This window comes from Gracilinanus agilis, chromosome 1, assembly GCF_016433145.1.
Source record: "Gracilinanus agilis isolate LMUSP501 chromosome 1, AgileGrace, whole genome shotgun sequence".
Classification (NCBI taxonomy): domain Eukaryota; kingdom Metazoa; phylum Chordata; class Mammalia; order Didelphimorphia; family Didelphidae; genus Gracilinanus; species Gracilinanus agilis.
The window spans coordinates 785802876-785825858 of NC_058130.1; the positions used below are offsets into that span (position 1 = coordinate 785802876).

A 22983-nucleotide genomic window follows, 5' to 3' on the forward strand; every position below is an offset into this window, starting at 1 on the left:
CATGGAATAGGAAAGATTTTGGAGAGTGTTAACTCACCTTATTAAATGACCAGTCAATTAATTATTTATGGTGAAGAAATTCTACTTCTTGAGAATTGCAAACATTACACTATGAGTATTTTTATTTTGAATAATTCAGTCAGCAAAATATTTTAAAAAGATGAACATCCCTTCTTTTCCTCATCATACATACTCTTCTTCCTATGTTACTGATTATAAAATGACTGATTGTATTCCAGTAACAAATTTATGAAAAATCAAAGACAATTTTTTGGCTGATAGCAAATCATACTCAGTGGTTCCACAAATTCTCAATTTAACACAAGACTGTGCTTCTTCACTTAGCTAGAATCAGTATGATCCCATATAACTCTATGGAAACCTCTTTATGCTTTCACTAGATAAAAGTATTTCAGACTTTTAGTAAATTAAGTAGAGAATTCCTTTTTCTTTGTGTTCTTCTCATTGATCACTGGTAATTTTCCCCCTTAGAATACACAGTATATGCTACCTTCTCAGAAACTCTTCAAAAACATGTTCTTACCATATCAACTCTGACTCTTATGATGAGGAAGAATTTTAGATCACCTTCTTTATTTCTCCACACAATCTCCCATTAGAGAGTGCTCACTTAGAGAGCACTTCCCATCTCCCTGATTCCACATGAAAAAGCATTTCAAAATAAGATAGTTCCCCAGGTTTTACTCTTTACAACATAATTCTCACATTAGACACAAAATGCTTTTTTTCAATATTCCATTGGCTTCTGAATGATTCTGACAGCATTCAAGGTTAGGAGTTTGGGTAAATCCCTCGTGTGCTTCATTTTCCTCCAGTCAGCGGATGAGGTTTGTACTAGGGAAATTCAGAAGATTCAGCTTTAAATCTTGTGACTTTTGCTGTTTTAGGGGCCAATAACATTCAAAGATGTGGCTGTATACTTCACCCAGGAAGAGTGGTGCCTATTGGACCATTCCCAGAAGGAGCTGTACCTGCAGGTCATGATGGAGAATGTGCAGAATTTTCTCTCTGTGGGTAAGGATCATTTCCTGTAGTAACCTTGAATCTGCCATTAAGGGAATGTCTTTATTCCAAGTCAGATGTACAGTATTTTGTAGTAAAAGAAAATTCTAACCATAGACAATATCTGAGGAGGCAAAGAAAAGCAAGGCACATGCTGAGCTGGGGATTGCGATATAAAAGCCTCCACATGCAAAACATCAATTAATAATGGTAATTGGTCTCAGGTGCTTGAAGAGTTCAAAAAGGAATTCAAAAATGTAATGAGTGAAGTCGAAGAAAAATGGGGAAAGCAAACAAACAAAAGTATTCCAAAAATAAAATGATAGCTAAAAAAGTAAAATTGGCCAAGTGGCAAAAGAAGCAAAAAAATGTAATAAAGTAAAGTTTCATAAAAAATAGTGTTGACTAACTGAAAAAAAGGGTTAAAAAATCCAATTTAGAAAAGAATCTCAGGAAAAGTAAAATGGACCAAATGGAAAAGGAGGATCAAAAGGTCATGGAAGAAAATCCTTCTTTTAAAATTAAATTGGGTAAATAAAAGCTAATGACTTCATGAGACATCAAGAGACAATAAAACAAAATCAAAAGAATTTTAAAATAGTAGAAAATATGAAATGTCTGGCTAAAAAAACCACCTGACATGGAAAATACATCCAGGAAATACATTGTAAGGTTCATTAGATTACTCTCAAAAAAAAAAAAAGCCTACATGTCACATTATATGAGATTTTCAAAGAAAACTGCCTTGATATTCTCGAATCATAGGTTAAAAAAGAAATGGAAAGAATCCACAGATCTCCTCCTGCAATAAATCCCCAAATGACAACTCCCAGGAATATTATAGCCCAATTTAAGAATTTCCATGGTAATTAGAAAGTACTGCATTAAGCCAGTAAGAAACAATTCCGATATCTTGGAGGTAAGTTCAAATTTTTTTTCTCTTTTCTCCTTAAAATAAATAGAACACAGCCATTTCTAATCTTAGTGGCAGGGCCCTGAAGTTCCACCTGGGGAAGCTGTTCCCATATAGACTCCCTCTCACCTAAAAAAAAAAAAAAAAAAAACAATCAGCAGACCCTCAAGTTTCCACCTGTGGGGGGATTTTATATTTCAGCTGCCTTGCTGACAGCAAATAGATTCCTTTGTTTCTTAACTAGCTGTGAGGGGAACACATGGGGAAAAGTTTTCATTCCCTTGCAAAGGGCAAGCAGCCCTGTTCTGCATCCAAACAGAATTCCTTTTCACAGCCAAAAAAAATCTCAAGAAAAACTGCAGAATGTTACTGAGCTCAGTTCAGCAGTTTGATTATTAGAGAGAGTGATTGTTCAGCTGAAATTTAAAAAGTTTTAACTTTTTTTACTCCTAGAAATCTATTTTATTTTTTTCCCAAACTCCACGTGTTGCTAGAATTAACTTAAGTGAGAAGTGAAACCTGAATAGATTAGTCAGGAAGAGCAGTATTAAAGTAAAAAAAAAAAATAGTCCTTTTGCCCATAATGGCTTTTAGAGCCCAAATAAGCTAAAAAATAATTTATAAAAACTCTTATTACCCCAGACCAACTCAAAAAAGCTGAATTTTGCCCAAAGAAGGAAGCACATGATTAGAAGTACTTGGTTAGAAGCACTGGTCCTATCATGGAAGGCAGCTGCCTCCCATTGCCCCTCCTATACTTAGGCTCAGACAAAAGGTTTCCTAGCCTACCCTACACTCAAAAAGTTAATTAGGTCAAAGTCCCTTTACCTCCTTAAAGGAACCATACCCTGACTTAACCCCTAGCCAGTAGCTCTATCTACTGACAAAACCCAAAATCACAAGCCATAAAAAATAAAATAAAATCAGATAAAATACTCTAACCCCTTATCCTACCCCCACCAATAATAACAAAAACTATATATAAAAAATAAAAATATAAATAAGATACAATAACTAGATAAAATACATTGGAATTCTTTTCTTCTTTCCTTTAATCTAAACTCCTGATTACAACACTGTGCAGCACAAATGCTACTCTATTGAAAGCCTTCTGGCTTTTGTCCAATTGGGAACCTTTAAGTTTTCAAAATGCCTCCTTGTTGTGTTGCTAGAGAATTTTCTTTACCAATTCCTAAATGTTAAGGCACAAAAGGTTCAAGAATTTCCAACTATACATGCCTTCAACTCACAGTTGACACATCTGAGGCAAACAGGTTTTAAATAACTTGCCCAAGGATACCAGTTACCATCTCTCTGAGGCTAGATTAAATTTGCTTTGCTGACTCCAAGTTCTGATCTCTTTTTCCTTTACTGCCAGCTACCTTTAATTTCCAGATAATGGACACTGTGGAATGTGTCTATCCTGCTATTAAAAGAGGTAAATAAAAATGGAATTTTCTGATTACAAATAGTTTCTATGATCTCTGCCCTCCTGCATATGTCCCAACAGTGAATACAACAGAAGCCATTCTGTAGGCCTTACATTCATGCCCCGTTTCCATTAAGAGAATCATATTTATTATTTCTTTCTCCTGATCCCTTCTTTCTTTCTCATGCCCAGGGCTTCAAGTTCCTAGAGAACATTTTATCTCCTGTTTTCAACAAAGGAAAGCACCATGGTTGCAAGAGCAAAAAGACCCAAAGAACTCCTGCTCAGGTGAGTAAGGTCAAAGCATGTGTATTGGGGCTGTTATCCAAAAAGATTTTTATCTGTTGTAGTGAAGGGAGTGCTAGACTTGGGGACTGGCAGACCAATGTTGAATCATGCTGTTCATTTTCTGAGAGGGATGAGGGACTCAGTGTAGGTTATGAGACATTATATATTATAGATCATAAAATAAGGTGAGTACTTAGTATGTTTACACTAAATGGCATAGTATTTTTTTATCTATACAGAAAAGAAAACTTATACTCCACATTGAAAATTATGACCATGTGATATTGCATCCAAAATGATCAGAACAGAATACCTAGAAGTTTACCTGAGATACACAAAATTTTAAGAATAATGGATGAGTGACTTTTTAGGAAAGATAGAAAGGGCAATGGAGAAAGACTGTGCAATACTGCAAACAAAGCATATTCATGCACAGGGTTTGAGTTGTAGTCTACTTGCAAGGAAGTTGGTCATGTCATACTTCCATTCTTTACTCATGACATGAGTAGTGAAGTATGATGAGAATCTGAGGAATACCTGTGTCATAGGTCCATGGTGGGGTTTCATTGTTATTGTATGTGAAAGTCTTTCCAAAATCATCCATCTTGCAGATATGACCAAGTACTGTATCGAAAGACTGGTTCTGCTTGTTTAAGTTTGAAAAATCCTTTTTCTCTTGGGAAATAGCATAGAAATTAGTTTACTTTCTGCCATCAGAGAAAAGAATTTAAATTTCTCTGTGTGTGTCCTTCCTTCTGTGTTTATATCATAATTTGTTTTCTTCAGGAGCAGAGACTAATTTTGAAGTGAAGGAGATGTCTACAAAGCTGAGGCTTTTTCTCGAAGGATCTTGCCTCCAAGGGTTCATGAATGATGATCCCCATGGCTTCATTTTGAGAGAAATCTCTGACTCTAATATCAAGGTAAATAAAAGTCCAAAGAGTGACTATGAATTTGACGAAACTACAGAGAAATTCAGCCAATATTCAGTCCTAAACCACTGTATGAAGTTGACATCTGGAAATGACTGTCAGGATAGTGAATACAGCAAATGCTTTCCTAAAGATGTAGGATTTCTTCACTCCCCTGATAAAACACCCGAAATGCCCATGTATCAAGGTAATGTAGGAGAAATGGTCTTTGACTGGAGCTCAGACCCCATTAGATATCCAAAAAGTAAACATGTCAAGATTGTTTCTGTGAGTGATGAAGGTGGGTTGCAACCTTTAAGTCAGAACTCTGAGCTTGCTGCACATCAGAAGATCCATGATAGAGAGAAAATTTATGAATGTAAACAATGTGGAAAAATTTTCAAAAGGAGGAGCCATCTTGCTGCACATCAGAGAATCCACACTGGAGAGAAACCTTATAAATGTAAAAAATGTGGAAAGACTTTTACATGGAAAGTCTCTCTTGCAACACATCAGAATATCCACACTGGACAAAAACCTTTTGAATGTAAACATTGTGGAAAGAATTTCACACGGAGGGGCTCTCTTACAGCACATCAGAGCATCCATACTAGACAAAAACTTTTTGATTGTAAACATTGTGGAAAGGCTTTCACACGGAGGGGCTCTCTTGCAACACATCACAGAATCCACACTGGAGAGAAACCTTATGAATGTAAACACTGTGGAAAGGCTTTCACATGGAAGGTCTCTCTTGCAGCACATCAGAGAATCCACACTGGAGAGAAACCTTATGAATGTATACACTGTGGAAAGGCTTTCACACGGAAGGGCCATCTTTCTGCACATCAGAGAATCCACACTGGAGAGAAATCTTATGAATGTAAACAGTGTGGAAAGACTTTTACAGATAAGAAATCTCTTTCTGCACATCATAGCATCCACACTAAAGAGAAATACTATGATTGTAAACGATGTGGAAAGACTTTCAAATGGAAAGTCTCTCTTGCAGCACATCAGAGCATCCATACTGGACAAAAACCTTATGAATGTAAACACTGTGGAAAGACTTTTACATGGAGGGGCTCTCTTGCAGCACATCAGAGAATCCACACTGGAGAGAAACCTTATGAATGTAAACATTGTCGAAAGGCTTTTACAGTGAGGGGATCTCTTGCTGCACATCAGAGAATCCACACTGGAGAGAAACCTTATGAATGTAAACCCTGTGGGAAAGCTTTTACAGACAAGAGATCTCTTGCTGCACATCAAAGCATCCATACTGGACAAAAACCTTATGAATGTAAACAATGTGGAAAGACTTTCACACGAAGGGGCTCTCTTGCAGAACATCAGAGAATCCACACTGGAGAGAAACCTTATGAATGTAAACACTGTGGAAAGGCCTTCAGACAGAGGAGCCATCTTGCAGGGCATCAAAGAATCCACACTGGAGAGAAACCTTATGAATGTAAACACTGTGGGAAGGCTTTTACAGACAAGAGATCTCTTGCTGCACATCAGAGAATCCATAATGGAGAGAAACCTTATGAATGTAAACACTGTGGAAAAGCTTTCACATGGAGGCACTCTCTTGCTAGGCATCAGAGCATCCACGTTAGTGAGAAACTTTATGAATGCCATCAACTTGGATAGGCTTTCAATAAACTTCCCTAGTTTCTTCATATCAGAAAATCTTTACTGGAGAAAAAGTTCATGATTGAGGCTGTTCTGTTGCATAATTTCTAACTCTAGGAAGGCAAATATGTGAAACAAGTTTCCAAGCCAAGAAGAAATTGGTTTATTGAGAGAGGGCCAGTCTCATAATGAAGTCAGACTTCTGGTCAAGACCAAAAGACCCAGAGTCTTGTGAGTTGTCTCCCAATATACCAACCATCCAAAAATGCTAAAATTTACAGGTTTATGATTGTCAACAAATCAAACATATAATCTACAGAATTTTAAAATACATAATCTTACCAATATAAAAATGTGAGTCAACAACTATAAAATTAAAGTATTTATAAAAATGTTACCTAAGCAGTCAGGTCAGCAAATATATATGGTCTCAAAACAGTAAAATAAGGGAGGTTACAAGATCTGATTAAGTCACCAGGGATGGTGACTTTAATCTATTCTTGGGATTATTCTTAGTTAAGCAAGATGCTGCAAAATACTTCAGTTTTATCATGCTTGCCTTACGGTACAATTACATTTTAATCAAAACACTAACACCTACTGTTTGAGTCACAAAAGGGAGAGATTCCTAGAATTTTCCTAAAACCAGTATGAGAACATGTCTTCTGAACATCCCAGGACCAGATGGATTCCCTCCAGGAAGACTTTCATCCAAAAATCATCTCTTACTTCATATCAGAGGATTTATAGTGCAGAAAAACCTCATGAATGTGCTTAAGTTGTATGTCTTTTCCTCAGGACAAGGGTGGTAACTATTATTTATATGTCTGAGGGACCACACCACATCTATTAGATTGACTATTATGACAAAAAGAGAAAGGGACAAAAGTTGGAGGAGATGTGAGAAAACTGAGATACTAAAGAAATGTTTAGTGGAGTCGAGAACTGATTCAACCATTCTGGATAGAGCAGTTTTGAACTATATCCAAAGGGCATTAAAAAAAAAAAAAAGGAAAAAGTACATATATAGATTTTTAAGGAGGAACATTTAAAGCTGCTTTTTTTGGAGTGACAAAAGAATTGGAAAGTAAGAGGGAACTCATCAATTGTGAAATGGCTGAGTAAATTGTTGTATATGATTGTAATAGGATACTATTGTTTTATAATTAATGAGGAGATGGAAAAGCTGGAAAAAACCTGGAAAGACTTGAGAACTGATACAGACTGAATTTACCAACACCAGGAGAACCACTGTGTATTATTGTGACAGAAATATTGTATGCAGAACATCTGTGAATTGAGTTATCATCAACAATACAATGATGGATCCCAAAGGACTCAGGAAAAAAAGTTTCATGTGTTTCCAGAGAAAGAACTAATGAAGTCTGAATCCAGACCAAAGAAAGAGTTTTTCACTTTAAAAAAAAATTTTTAGGGGCAGCTGGGTAGCTCAGTGGAGTGAGAGTCAGGCCTAGAGACAGGAGGTCCTAGGTTCAAACCCAGCCTCAGCCACTTCCCAGCTGTGTGACCCTGGGCAGGTCACTTGACCCCCATTGCCCACCCTTACCACTCTTCCACCTATGAGACAATACACCGAAGAACAAGGGTTTAAAAAAAAATTTTTTTTTAATATGTTCAGGTTTAGATCCACAGAAGGATCAATATGCAAAAAATGTTTTATATGTTTCCACATGCAAAATTTATATAAAATCGTTTAACATCTCTTGGGCATCGAAGAGAAAATCCAAGACTCAAATTTTTGAAAAACTGTTCGATATTGTTTTTTCATAAAATTGTTGTCAAAAATAAAATATGAAATGTTGGAGAAGAGTTGTATGTTCAGTGGTGAACAATATTCTTTCTAGAATGAATGGGTGTGCAAGGAATGATTAAAGGAATGGCTTCACTTTAAGCTTATACTTGACTATTACACTGGACATATTATTCTAGAGATAAGATTCAGTGACTCCAATTCACTAGGAAAGGCATATTGTTGAAGCACAGATGTCCCAGACTTTCTCACATGGGAGCCCTTCTTAGACACCCTAAATTTCATATTGTGGAAAAAATACTACAGTCATACAGACTTTTTCTCTGAAACTCTAATGCTTGTCATTCTTCCTATTTGTTGACATTCATCTATTATAATTTTTTTAGCCATTTCCCAAGTAAGTGGCACTCATTTGTTTCTTGTTTTTTTGCTGGCACATATAGATCTTACCAAACAAACAAAAGAGTGCAGGGGGGAAATGTAAGATTAGGGAACCTGATCCCTGCCAGGATCATGATGCTGTTGGCTGATTTCTGAGACTGAGCAGAAGTCTAACTCCTCTGATAAAGTAATAAGGGAGGATTTGAGGTCTCCAAGTCCACCTTGTCTCTTGAAATATCAACTATTGAGGTCTCAGGACATCATAAGGCTGAACTGTCAGGCTCAACTCCATAAGCAAGAGGCAAGGCACCCTCTTTTCTGGGGATGATGGTGAAGGAGACATTTTTTTTGCTCATGGGAATCCCATGACCCCTCTGAGAAACCATATTATCCTCACAGAAATAGCCTCATATTTTTTTATTGGTTAAAATCTTAATGGTAAACAATATAACATTTCTATAAGATGAACAAAATTCTAATTATTCCTCCCTATGACAACTACTTTCCTTTTAATCAGTGAGTCATTTTAATGGAGAAGGAGATAAGAATTTCACATACTATTATCCTTACAAGGAAACAAGGATAGCTAAGTAGATATCATTAATTTTCACCTTTGAAATATAGTTAAATATTTGATGGGTTTTAACATAATCAGTGTAATACAAAATGAAATTATATATTACTGTATTATATTTAATACCTCATATTACTGCTATAGATTAAAATGTTACAATAATTATCATGTAATATTATAATTTTATGATAACCAAAACAAATTTTTATTACTTCCATAAAAGAGAGTAAACTTCAGAAATGGAACATAAAATTTGAGAATTAGATTTATAACTCCTGATAATTAAAATTCATGAATCAGTGCTTGCTATAATTAAAATAAGTGATCAACAGGGTTGATAAAATGCATGATTTTTTCAAATGCATATTTTTTCACCTTTTTAAAAATTTAGTTTATAATCTAGCAATATCCCGATTGTAAGAGAAGCTGCTTTTCTGTAGCATATCTTTATAAGGGTTTGCCAAATTTCACCTTTTCATAAACAATACGATGAATTTGAAATCTGAAACAAAACTACCAAATTACCTTACATCTGCCTCCTCTTATTATACTTTAAATTTCTAATAGATTTCAAACCCTGTATAAGGCTATCTAACGTGAACATCCTATTAAAATGGCAATAACAATAAAGGCAGTGTAAAGAAATTAAAATCTAGGGGTTTCACTAAATATGAGAATTCTAAAGTAATATTGTGTTCACCAATTTAAAAATATAGCTCAAGCCAAATGACTTTTAATAGCTTTATTTATAAAGAGGTGGAAAGAGTGAACATAGAGAAATGTAAGAAGAGGATAGAGAAAAAGTCTAGACCAGTGATGGGCAAACTTTTTAAAGAGGGGGCCAAAGGAAAGGAAATGCTCATCTGTCAGTCTGTTTCTAAAACAACTCTTTCGAAGTTTCATTGTATTGTGTCCTACTCGTTGTATTCATCCAATTAGGAACAATGTTGCGTGGCCAGATAGAATATTTCAGGGGGCGGCATCTGTTCCGCTGGCCATAGTTTGCCCATCACTGGTCTAGGCTATCACAGTAAATGTTGCTCTAGTGTCTGGCACATCCCTGGCAGGGCTTGGGAATCCTCATCCAGAGTACTCGGTGGTTGCAGGAGTATAACTTCCCCAGGTCCAGGGTCTCGAGAAGGTGGGACTGTGTGGGCACATTAAGACAAATGAGAGACAGTCTGAATTTCAGCCAGGCAGACATCATGAAAACTGCTCTGCTCTGCCTTGAGTAAGGTTTATTTTATATGCTTTGATATCACACAATGTTGGCATGGAAATCCATTCTCATCATACATCTTTTCTTAGAGACAATGTATTAAGTCATACTTTTCATTCTCCAGTAACTTTCAGTATTTTTCAAGGTGTGTTCAACGTATGTCTTGGGCTATACAGTACAGGAAAGTACAGGTGACAATTTTTCCATTTATCATTTCATTGTTCTTTTTATATGTACTGTACCAAATCAGGGACCAGGAAGGGGGGAAACTTGGAGATTGTTCTGGCCTGTTTTTTGCAGGCACCTGCATATGGGAATGAGAGATCTAAATTATTATTATTATTATTATTATTATTATTATTATTATTATTATTATTATTATTATTCCTATTGACTCCTTAGGAGCATAGGGCCGCAACCATCTCACGCCAACGGACTCTGTTCTGGGCAACTTCCCCTAGCTGGGCCCATGTCATTCCGACCATTTTTGTTTCATTTTCAGCAGATCTTCGCCAGGTCTGTTTTGGTCTTCCAACTTTCCTCCTCCCTGAAGGGTTCCAGCTCAATGCTTGTCTGGCTACGTTGTCTTCCGGTTTTCGTAGCGTATGTCCTATCCATCTCCACTTACGTTTCTTTATGTCCTGACTAATGGGATACTGGAATGTTCTTTCCCAGCGACTAGCATTGGAGATCTTTTCAGGCCATCTGATGTTCAAGATGTGACGTAGACATCTATTAACAAAGACCTGGAGTTTGTTGGTGTTAGCGCTCGTCACTCTCCAGCTTTCTGATCCATATAGGAGGACGGCCTTTACGTTGGTATTGAAGATTCAGAGCTTAGTGACGAGGGACAGTGCTCTGAAGATCCAGACAGACCGCAGGATGTTAAATGCCTGTCTGGCTTTGTTGATTCGGTTTCTGATGTCCTCATCTGCCCCGCCGTCCTTACTGACTATGCTACCCAAATAGGTGAAGTGGTCCATCTCCTTGATGTTTTCTCCCTGTAGTTGGATTGGCAGGTCCTGTCTGCTGTTGACTGGGATCACCTGGTCTTCTTCTTGTTGATCTTCAGACCTGTCTTCTCCGCTTCTACAGAGAGTCCTGCAAGTTTGGTTTGCGCATCCTGCTGCTTGTGAGAAAGGAGACAGATGTCATCCGCGAAGTCAAGGTCCTCGAGCTGCTTGGTGTGAGTCCATTGAATGCCCGTATTGTTGTCCTTGGTAATTTTTCTCATGGTCCAATCTATGACCATCAAGAAGATAAGGGGCGAAAGCATGCAGCCTTGCTTCACTCCGGTCTTCACTGTGAAGGGAGCCGTCAGTTTCCCATTATGGATGACCTGGCAGGTAAAGTCTTCGTATAACTGCTGGATGAAGTTGATGAGCTTCGGGGGAATCCCGTCATGCTGCATCAATCTCCAGATGATGCTCCTGTCCACGCTGTCAAATGCCTTCTCGAAATCCACAAAAGTCATGTAAAGGGGGGGCTGCCACTCGATGGACTGTTCGATGATGATTCTCAGGGTGACGATATGGTCGGTGCACGATCTGTGCTGCCGAAACCCTGCTTGTTCTGTTCTCAGCTTCTTGTCCAAGGCCTCCTTCAGTCTTTCTAAGATGACTCTGGTCAGGATTTTGCTGGGAGCGGATAGAAGCATAATTCCTCGCCAGTTGCTGCATTGGGATAGGTCACCTTTCTTGGCTAGCTTCACTAGGTAGCCTAGTTTCCAGTCTGTCGGGACTTGTTCCTGTTCCCAGATCTTCTGCAGGAGGGGTTGTAGCATCTCCGCTGACATTTCTGGGTCTGCCTTGAGTGCCTCAGGGGGGATGGCGTCTGGACCTGCAGCCTAAATTAGGGCTTTAAAATCTTTAACATTAACTTACTATTTGCTGGTTTGTTGTGAAGTGACTTCTAGGAGAATTTCTATATTATTGCATATAACAGTGGGAATTTGCTAGGAGTTTGTTGGGGGCCTGTAAGGGCTTTAATAATAGCCTATAATGTTCTTCTGTATTTCCCTGGCGCTGAGTGGGGATATTGATCACAATGATTCCAATAATAAGGAGTGTTAGTAAGAGGACAGTCGCACAGAAGTATCTGAGTGGGGGTTTACTATCATTCCTGAGGCTGCCATGCACTTCCTCGAGGTCCTCTCTGTGACCATGTCAGACAGGGTGGGTTTTGATGGCCTCCAGCATACCCCCCTTTCTTTTTTAATTGAAGTGACTTCAATTCAATTTGGACTTGAAATATGCTAGAGCCTAGGGATCTGATGACGACTGGGAAACGAAAAAGAATGATAAGAAATAAGATAAGAGCTAATCCACAAACACTATCATTATGGGAAATGAAGGAAGAGACACCATCATAAAACGAAGATGCTATAGAGGAGGCTGAATAAAGGAAATAACTTTTCCTAATCGAATCTGCAATAAGTATTTGGTGTAAGGTATTTGTACTAAGTGTGGCTCTATTATGTTATCTTCTGGTGGAATAAGTATGGAGTTGGATTAAACTTTGAAATTTTACATTTTTTACAGAAATAGTTATATCCAATATTGGAATATAAAGGTATATATCATTATAAGTTACATTTTTCAAAGTAGTTGAATCACAACAATATTAATAATTGGGCTGGGGTTAATAGTTAAGATTGATCAGTCTTAGGGAGGCTTGCCCCCTCCAGGGACTGTTCTGCCATATGAATAGTTCTTCTGGCTCATCTCCAAATCATGGGCTTCGGTGACTGGGGTCTTCTGGTGTGATCATCTGGGTTGTTTCATTAGTTCAGCTGTTCCTGAGATGTTCTCTGCTGTAGGTGTTCATTTCCTGTGTAAATAAAAACAAAACCTCGACCCCCATATTATAATTTTGGATTTTTGTTTGTTTGTTTGTCTTTGTAATTGGTCATTCCAATTCATGTTCAATGATTATACAAATGATTTAATTTATGAGATTAATTATAACTTCCATTGAAATGAAAATGTGGGATGGGATACAGTCTCTTAAGTAAGTAGTGGAACATATTTGTTTGCTATACAGATTTAAATTTCTGGGGCTCCAGTTATTATTTCACTTCGCTTTGATTATGACAATTTGTTTTGAGAGGAAAAGGCAGGGAAGGGATTATAACACTGTTTGACTTCAGGTAACAGGGTTATTAACGAGTCATGTCTTTCTTTTTGAATGGTGGATACAGTTCAATGATCTATCAGACAATTATACCTGAATTCAAAATTAAAAAGTAATATTAGTTGCAGTTCCAATGGTTTTTACTTTAAACAACAATTCTTACTAATTGTATCTTGGCGCCGAGAAGTTTCCAAGATTTACATATACAGTGGAAAGTTTTGATTTTACAAGTCATGATAACCAATATTTCCTTTCAATAGTTTTCCATTTCCTTCTAAGTTTCAATACTCACTAACATTGCTTAAACTATCTGGCAATTCTTCCCAATATATATAGGAAAAGGGTTAACAATTTTTCTGGGGGTTAAGTTTCCATTAATGTTATCTTGATTGATGATGGCTGAGGCAGGGGATGGTCAGTAACTTTACCCAATTGTCATAGCCAATTTACTTTAAACTTTTAGTTCACATTACAAATCATATATCATTGCAAGTAAACATGATCAGTTTCTAACAATTAGCTTTTACACACAGTTTACATTTAAACACATATTTTTTCAGTTTTTATAAACTAAGTACATGGTTTAGTAACACTTGATATATAACAATTTTGTCAAAAATCCAATATTTATAACTCCTTAGGTCACAGTATTTTCCATGCCATATCAAAATTTAATGAGGCTGCTATTTAACACCTTAGGTTTTAAATTTATTGTAATAAAGGGGTTAATAAATTTGTAGGAAGTTCTAAGTTTTTAGAATTAAGGGAAAATCTTTTTCTTACTAGCAACCTTGTTTTTCTGATCCTCTTTTACTATTTAGATTTTTGTACTTGTAAGATGTGCATGTTTTGACCTTGATATTAATTTACTCTCAATAGATATTGATTTAAAACTTCAGAACTTTCAAATGGATACCTCAATATTTTTACATCTGTAAAAAATAGTCTTATTCAAAGTCCTATATGATTACTGGGATAGTCAATTTTTTCTAGTTAAATGCATTATTCATTTTCACTGTTTACATATCACATTTGTCCTTATCCAATTTAGGTGAAAAATAAATTTCCCTTTTTTGTAATATTATACTATGCATTTAAATGTACTGTTATAAGTTATGCATTGTTATTAACATGCTTGTTAATAGCATAATTAATTATCATTAACTTTACTATAAAATAAATTATACTTTGTAATAATATTAATGCTACCATAACTAAATACATATTAATTGTGACATCAAATTATTATGTGGGTTATATATTACAATTTTATATTCTGCATTAAAATTAAAATAAAATATCATTATAATAATATTAGCATTATTATTAATGCAATTGATCATAATTATTGTAATAATATTAACATGAGAATACAAATTATACTTTTATATTATGCATTTAAATTTTTTTCTGCATATATACTTCATTTTTATACATAATTGCTCACTAACAAATTGTATTTTTATTCATGTTAATTTTCAATGGCTTTTTGCAATAATATTTTAATAATATTTCAACTTCTTTTTTCCTTAATAGCTTTAATTTTTACATTTTGATCTCAATTCTAATTTACTCAATTAACCTTTAAGGGATAGTCAGATAGTCAATACAGTAGACATTATTTAACTAAGACTTAATGTTTCAAAATTTAGTTTTAAGTTTCCACAACACATGTTATTTTTTGCATTTTATAATATTTTTGGAATAAAGATAACCACTTCAATTGAACCAAATCTTTGTATAGAATGTATCATTATTTCTTAACTTTGAAATTTAATAAAATTGTAATTTTAGAAACTCTTGAAAATTTAGAAAGCTTTAGGAAATTTCTAAACAATTTTTTCTTTGTATTGTCTGTCTCTTTTTTCTCTCTATATATATATATTTCTTTTTTGTTTTAAAAGTAGATCTAAACTGTTTGATTTAAACCATTTTTTTTACTTAAACCAATTCTTTTAGATGTTTTATATTTTAATTATTTATTAGTAATATCTGTTGTTTCCCTTTTTATTTTAAATTTGCACTTCAATTGTGGTGAATCTGGGAAACCTGAATTTTTGAACAATATTATAGGTGTTAAAAAGTTGATATTAGCTTCTTATAAATTTTTTCACTTTACAGAGCTTAAGTTGGCAAAGTTTCCCAAGCAGTCATGCTTGATTTGTACCTCTGCGTCTGTTATATAAGAGCTGTTCTCATACATTGTTCTTACCCATAACAATATATTTGTATTTATTTTTAAAATTTATTAAATATAAATATAAAGTATGTTATTTTAAAAAACAAATTGCATGTTAATCCTTAGATCATAAATTTCTTCTCATATATTGCACATATTTTAAAAATAATTTTTGTTTCCTAATCAAGTAAAAATGCTGTCCAAATTTCTATATTCATAATATTCTAATTCTTAATGCAAAGATCAGTTTTGTATTGCCAGTATTTGAAACCCTAATTTTAATTATATTTTTATCTATTGCTTAATATAGTGGTACATGTTTTAGAGTAACAATTTTACATGCTCATGTGTTTACCCAAAATTTTTAATCATACAAAAATCTTCTTTATATCACATCTTTTAATAAGTTGATATTAAATTCTTATATGCTTTATACTCATTTTTTGCAGTTCACAAGTTCAGTTTGACAAGCATTTTTGGTAAGTCTAATCATTCACATCTATATTCACCATTTGCAAGTCCTAGTAGATAGTTGTTTTTTCAATATAAGTTTTGTACATTCTCAAATTTACCTGAAATTCCATTTTTTAACTGGTAGCTAATGAATTTACACTGTACCATCAGTATCTATTCAGTTTCTTAGCAAATATGTATTCTAATGGGTAGAAAAAGGGCCATGAGTTTTGGGAAAAGTGGGCAATGTTTTTTTGGTTTCTCAAAACTACTTCCTGCTCAACTGAGGTGGTGTGAATGATTCATTTTCAGCATATGATTTTCTCATGGACAAGTCTCTGTCTAAAAGGATCTAATTTTGAAAAGTAAGCCAGTTGTATTGTTTTAATAATCTTTAAATTTTCCTAACATCAGTAGATTAATGGTAGGTTGAACCCACAGTTGTTTAAAGAAGCTTTTTCATTCTTGGTTAAGCACGGAGTTAGACTGATGATTTTGACTAGCTAGGAAAGTTTAAACTGCACTTCTGTACTTCTGTACACAACTCAGAATCATTGCTTTCTAGGTAGCTTTCTGAATATTGTTTTCCTTAGATTGCATTTTAGAATCCTTGTGATATATATCTCAGTATTTAACCTCTTGATAGAATTCAATGGTGGGATCAATTTGTCCCTTTTTCTGTCTTTTTGATTTCTATATTCCCTTTCTCATGGCCAGTGAGAAATGTAAGGAGAAATGTTTGACAGATGAGTTTATTTGACTCTTGCCTTAATGAGAGCATAGAATAAAATTTATTTTAGCCAATTCAATTATCTTAGAGTTTAGGAGATTCGGAAATCCATAAAAAGGCTCCGAGTTTCCCAAATGACTTCTGTCTTTCTCCCTCATTTTTCTGGAATGAATGAAAAAAAGAGAGAGAGGTTTATTTTTCCCAAAATGTAACCCTCCCATTGTGATCACAGACAAACAATAGACATATTTATGAAACACAGAACATAAAACACAGACTGATCACATACACATATCCTGGGTAATTCATGTATACTTTGACAATCACAAAACATAAATTATATAAATTAGATTCTTCTTTTCGCCCTGGCAAAAGACCAATTAATCCAAATCATATCTACATGGCTAAAGAAATCTGTGAGAAAAAGAAAACTTATTAGTCAGAAAAGGGTTAACTCTTAGCAAGGAGCTGACTGACATATGACAAATTGTGTTTCTTAATTATCTTTTCATGCTTCAATAGATATCCTCAAATAAATAACACTTCTCTTCTACACTTTTCTATGAAGTGACTCTGATATCTGCCTAAAAACTGGGGCAGAACTGGTTTTTCTGGCTGGAGAAAAGAAAGAAAAAATATGGAGTAGGCAATCGCCTCTGAAAAGGTGGGGTTAAGGAAAAAAACTTTAGGTCATTTTAAATTTGCCATTTCTGAGAGGCTTCCGGGCCGTTGGTGATTGTTTAACTGAACAGGAAAGCCCCATCCTCTAACACAGCCTCATAAAGCTTGGTTTGACACTGAAACCTTAAAGACTTCAGCATTCTCTCTGGATAATAAAGGAGTCATTTTATTTATGGACAGGTTAGAAAAAGTTTGTGCGAGACAAGTATCCTTGTGGGCAGGATCTAAAGCATTCCTAAAGCGAGTCTAAAAAGAAAAAGTCTCTATTGGGACCTGTTCTTGTCCACATTTAATATAATAAGATTATAAGTCAAAGCCAATCTTTTTCATGTCTCTAAATCTACTGTTCCCTTATAGGGGAACCATGGGCTGCAAGTTTGAATAATAATTAGGTACTGTTTACTGTGCTTAATCATTTCAATAAATAGTTTTCTTTTCCTTTGGTAGTCCTGAAGGCCAGGCATGCCCCTCCCTGCTGTTGCCCATAAAGGATTCATTCAGAGAATGTGGGTTCAGATTCTGGCTTTGACATGTGTCTGTCTCTTCTGGGGCCTCAGTGTGTTCTTCTGTGAGACAAAGGAGTTAGCCCAGGTAACATCCAGCATCTTTTTCAGATGAAACTCAATGCTGTAGGACATAACCAGAGTCCTAACACACACATCCACTGGTACAAGTGTGTTATATGTTTGGAAGCCAGCATGGTACAACAGGAAGCAAGCCCACTGGGCTTGGACTCTTCAGTCCCTGGTTCAAATCCTGTCTCTGCCACTTATTATCGCCGCAGTTGGAGAGAGCAGAATGGATGTTCTAGGATATGGGTCGAGCTTGTCTACTTTAATATCCTTTCACTAACATTTCATTGTTTTATTCTAGCAAAGGCAGAAGAGAAAAACATGTGGCTGACATACAGTACAGTTAATCCCAATGTCCTGCACTAGGAGCTGTGGCAGCATCGGCAGTGACCATGTGCAGGGGTTCCAATGGGCCCAGGCCCAGGCCCCCAAGCACTTCATCTGTGCCTGGAGTAGCCACCCAAAGAGATCCCTGAGAGGTTCTCTGGCTCCAAGGACACCTCCACCAGCTCTGCCTCCCTGACCATCTCTGGGCTCCAGCCTGAGGAAGAGGGTGATGGTTACTGTCAGTCCCATGATGGCAGCTACAGTCACACAGTGGTCCAGGTCTGTGGGGAAGCAAGGCCAAACCTCTGCGTTGCCCTGCTCTGGTCCATCACTGGCTCAGTCACCACCAGGGGCAGAGCCATGACCAGGTCCCTGAGGGAGAGAGAAACTGGGGACACACGTCCAACTTCCTGCCCCAAGGTGTAGACGAGGCACCATTGAAAGGTATGCTGTTCCCAGTCCTGCTTGTCACTCACTAAATTTAAAAGGCTTCATCCCATCTGGAGCTTTGGGATCATCTGCTGGTCTTCACCTAGCAGGTCATGTCCTACCTTTCCCTTTCACCTACTGGCCACTGGAAAGAGCTGAAACACAATGGTGCCTCCCCTTTGACTGACCTGAACCTATCCCAATTGTGTCCATCTCAGTTCTCAAGTTATCACAGAAATCTTGTCCCATCTTGAGTCTCTTCCCTATCTCTAATGCTCATCCTGTCCATCCACCTGGTGCTACTTTGACATATTTTACTAAAGTGCTTGCAAGTCTCTTTTTCCTGAGTTTTGCTTCATCAATCAGGGAGGAAGCCTGAACAAAGAATTTTCATTAGAACAGCAGTTCCTCTATGGGAATAAGTACAATGGGGAGAGCATACTCTTTCTTGACAGTTTTCTTTTTCTCTTTTCCATGTGACATGTGGATACAATTTCTGGTTTTGTTTTCTGACATTTGCACTTGATGTTCTCTCTCTCCCTCTCCTCCTTCCCTAAGAAGGCAGTAATATGATACAGGTCATGCAGATATGATCATATAGTACATATTTGCCTCTTTGCTATGTTGTAAAACTGGAAAGAGTTTATAGAGCTCCCTGGAGCCCCCCAAGTCTCTACAGGAATCCCAGCTCAGAAAGAGCACATGAGAAATTCCTTGATCCTGGGCCCCAGGAATGCTGGTGGCAGAAGAAAGTGGACGCTGGTGCAACCAAAGAGGCAACTGCATAAACAAAGGATTCTTGAAGAGACACGTTTCCTTCTCTTTTAGAGACATTTCCTCTAGTTTTATGGTAAGGTTTCAGCACAGAGTTGTACCTTTTGTTTGTACCTCAAACATCCCCAGATTCTCTGAGATAGGCAACTCCACTTACCTTTATGATCAGGGCTTAATAAATCATAAACAATGTGCTTCTACCCCAAACCCAAACTTCCTTTAAGGCTCATGTAGTCTCTGCCCTAGACAATCCTAGCCCTTCTTCCCAGTGGGATGCACATGCCTCCCAGCCATTCACTCTATAAATTCCTCTATTATTAAAGGTTTGTCAGAGCCTGATAATTCTTTTAGTGGCTGCCCTCCCCAACCAGGTAATATTAAGCTCTCCCACAACAAAACAAGACACAAATGGCTTACACTAGAGAAAAATTCATGGAGGAAATAAGCTGAACAGTGGTATGTCTCAGTCTGCATTGACTCTATTCCTTCTATAGCACTGGAGAGACTTTTTCCTGACATGAGTTCTCATGGATCCTTACCCTGCTGATAACAGTTACATCATTCACAATTAATCAGCATGCATTATGGTTCTTAATGTATACAATAGTCACCTGGTTCTGCTCACTTCACTTTATATCACTTCATTTAAGTCTTTCCAGGTTTTCTTGTAATCATCTTTCCTGTAATTTCTCATGGCACAATATTATTCTATGACAATCATTTACCACAACTTCTTTTTGAACAAAGGATCTGAATTAACATCATGTCTCTGAAGCTTACCAACTAGGTGACCTTGGCAAAACCTTTAACTTCCAAGTCTACAGTTTCATCATCTATTTTTTTAAAAATGTATTTATTTGTTTGTTTCTTACATTAAATATTCAAGTAACTCCCTTTCTCCCTTCCCTCCTCCAATTGGAAAAAGCATAATTTGACAAACAGATCTGTGTATATAGAAAACTATGTCTTCGTGTTCTTGGTTTTCAATTCTCACTCTGGAGGTGGATATACACAAGTCACTCTTTAAACAGTATTTCTGTTGTTGTCTGGAATGTTCTATTGATTCTACTCATTTCATTCTTCCTGATTTTATGTAGGCCTTTCCAAGCATTTAAAAAATTAATCTGTGATTTCTAACAGCTCTGTAGTGACAAGTTGTATTATGAAACCCCCAAATTTACTTTTGTCCCATAGGAACTTGCCTTCAAGGAAACCCCAAACTGACCCTTGTCCCAGACTGGACAATAAGCCATTAAGCACCCTGAATAGGAGTGATAGAGATACTTTAGTCTTAAGAACCTTTTTAGGTTTCTTGGTTTTTCATAGTATTTGAGCCTCTCTCAGATACCTTAGCCTCAGTCTATGGCATCTTTCCCAAGCCCCCATATGACTAGTCTGATGTTTTTCTTGTTATATTCCCTAAAGAGTATATAAGGCCTCACGTTCTTTAGTTCAATGGAAATTCCCATGGTGGAGATTCCCATTCTTGGTGCATTTTCCCAGAGAAATTATTCCCAGAGTCTCAGAGCCTAGCTAGGTGTAGGGGTATTGTTTTATTTGGGCATGACTCTGTGTGATGGTCTTAAGAACTCTTGTCTTCCTTGTCCTGATTAAAGACTTGATCTTTGTAACCACTTTAAGTGTTTCTGTGTTTTTCCAAATTGATAGTAGCATTTTTGTGGGAGAGCTTTAGGTAAAAAAAAACCCAGGTTCCTGACAGGTTACCCTTTGCAAGAATGCAAGACTCTAAAAATTTGCTTAAAAATAAAAAGAGAAATTTATTAATTTAGAATTAATTGTGTGTGAGCTGCCTTGGTGTCTGGAGTAAAAGTACAGGTGGAGCATTGCCTCCTAGAGGAGATGTGTTCTGGGCTTTATATACCCTTTTGACAACAGGGCCTCCACGAGTAGAGATGGGATGATGATGCCATTTAATGAGTCTCTGGAGCCTGAGATGGGTCATGTGTTTATGACCTATGCATCAAAGTCAAAATGGGGTAAACTGTCCATTTTAGAGGATAATCAGGTATCTGGGAATATAAAGTAGATGTTTATCAAGTCCAAGCTGGGAGGTGCCTATCTAAGCTCATCAAAAATGAACTGAGAAGGACTTCCGGGTTAAGATGGCGGCAGAGTAAGAAGCAGCTCTTAACCTCTCCTGACTGAAACACACAAAACTCCTCAAGGGGACATAAAAACAAGTCCAGATGAACGGAGGAACCCCCACAACAGGGCACAGCATGGAAGGTACGTGGAATCGAGGCATTTCCATGCTATAAAGGGGTGAAACAGCCCTCACGAAATCACGGGCTGAGCAACCACCCCACCCCCACCCCCTCCACACACAACATCTATAGCTCCGAAGCCAGATAAAAAGAAATAGAGCAAGTTTGGGGCACCCATCGAGTCATTGGCAGCTCCGGGGCCTGTTCCTGAGAGCAGCAAGATTTAGGACCCCAATAAGCCAGAGCTTAATGAGCGCGAGGGCAGAGAGTGGATGCCCAGCGCAGAGCGCACAGGCACTGGTGGAGGCGTGGGTGGAGGCAGACACAGCCAGGAACTAAAGCTCTGAAAACCTGAGTGGGGAAACAGTGCAGACTGGTATACGACTGTGGAAGCAGCACCCTGAGACTTGTAAAGGAACCTCCTGCAGAGGATCAAGCAAGGGGGTCCACTAGGGGGCTTGACCTTGGAAAAAACCAGATCTCAGACCTCAGGTACCAATAGACCGCGGACAGACACTGAGCGCGAGGATAAACCTGAGAAGCTGCTGGGCTAATGATGGCTACCCAACCTCAGGAAAGTCAGAAGAGAAAGAATAACAACAAGAAAAAGAAGCCCTTAACACTCGACAACTTTTACACAGAGAAAATCCAGACAACCGAGCAAACAGAGGAGGAGGACAAACAAGCATCCGGACCCTCCTCAAATAAGGAAAACTCCTCACAAGCTATGGAAGAGTTCAAAACTGAGATTTTGAGGAAAATGGAAGAGATCTGGCAAGAAAATAACTGTTTAAAAGGTAAAATCTTGCAATTGAACACCAGAAATGACCAGATTGAAAAGGAATTCCAGAAGATTATGGCCGAAAACTGAAAGATTATAGCCGAAAATCAATCCCTAAAGGCTAGAATCGAGCAATTGGAAGCTAATGATCTCTCAAGACAACAAGAACAAATAAAACAAAGTCAAAAGACTGAAAAAATAGAAGGAAACATGAAATATCTCAATGAGGGAATGACAGACCAAGAAAACCGGTCTAGAAGAGACAATTTGAGAACCTTGGAACTTCCAGAAAAACCAGAAATTAATAGAAACCTGGAATCCGTACTAAAAGAAATTATTCAGCAAAATTGCCCTGAAGTACTACAACAAGAGGGCAATATAGACATTGAAAGGATTCATAGAACACCCACTACATTCGACCCAGAGAAGAAATCGGTTAGAAATATTATTGCCAAATTCAAAAGCTTTCAAGCAAAAGAAAAAATCTTACAAGAAGCCAGAAAGAGACAATTCAAATATCAAGGAGCACCAATCAGGATCACACAGGATCTGG

General features: G+C 37.0%; 1 protein-coding gene across 1 annotated transcript in view; it reads left to right on the forward strand.

Annotated features, from left to right (window-relative positions):
• The window catches only part of LOC123230457 (zinc finger protein 14 homolog), a 54128-nt gene that overhangs the window by 8125 nt on the left and 23020 nt on the right, over window positions 1–22983 (forward strand). The window contains exons 4-5 of the mRNA XM_044656610.1: window positions 909–1035; window positions 4440–4852. Of these exons, the coding sequence (XP_044512545.1) occupies window positions 909–1035; window positions 4440–4852 (540 nt within the window). The remainder of the gene's footprint in view (window positions 1–908; window positions 1036–4439; window positions 4853–22983) is intronic.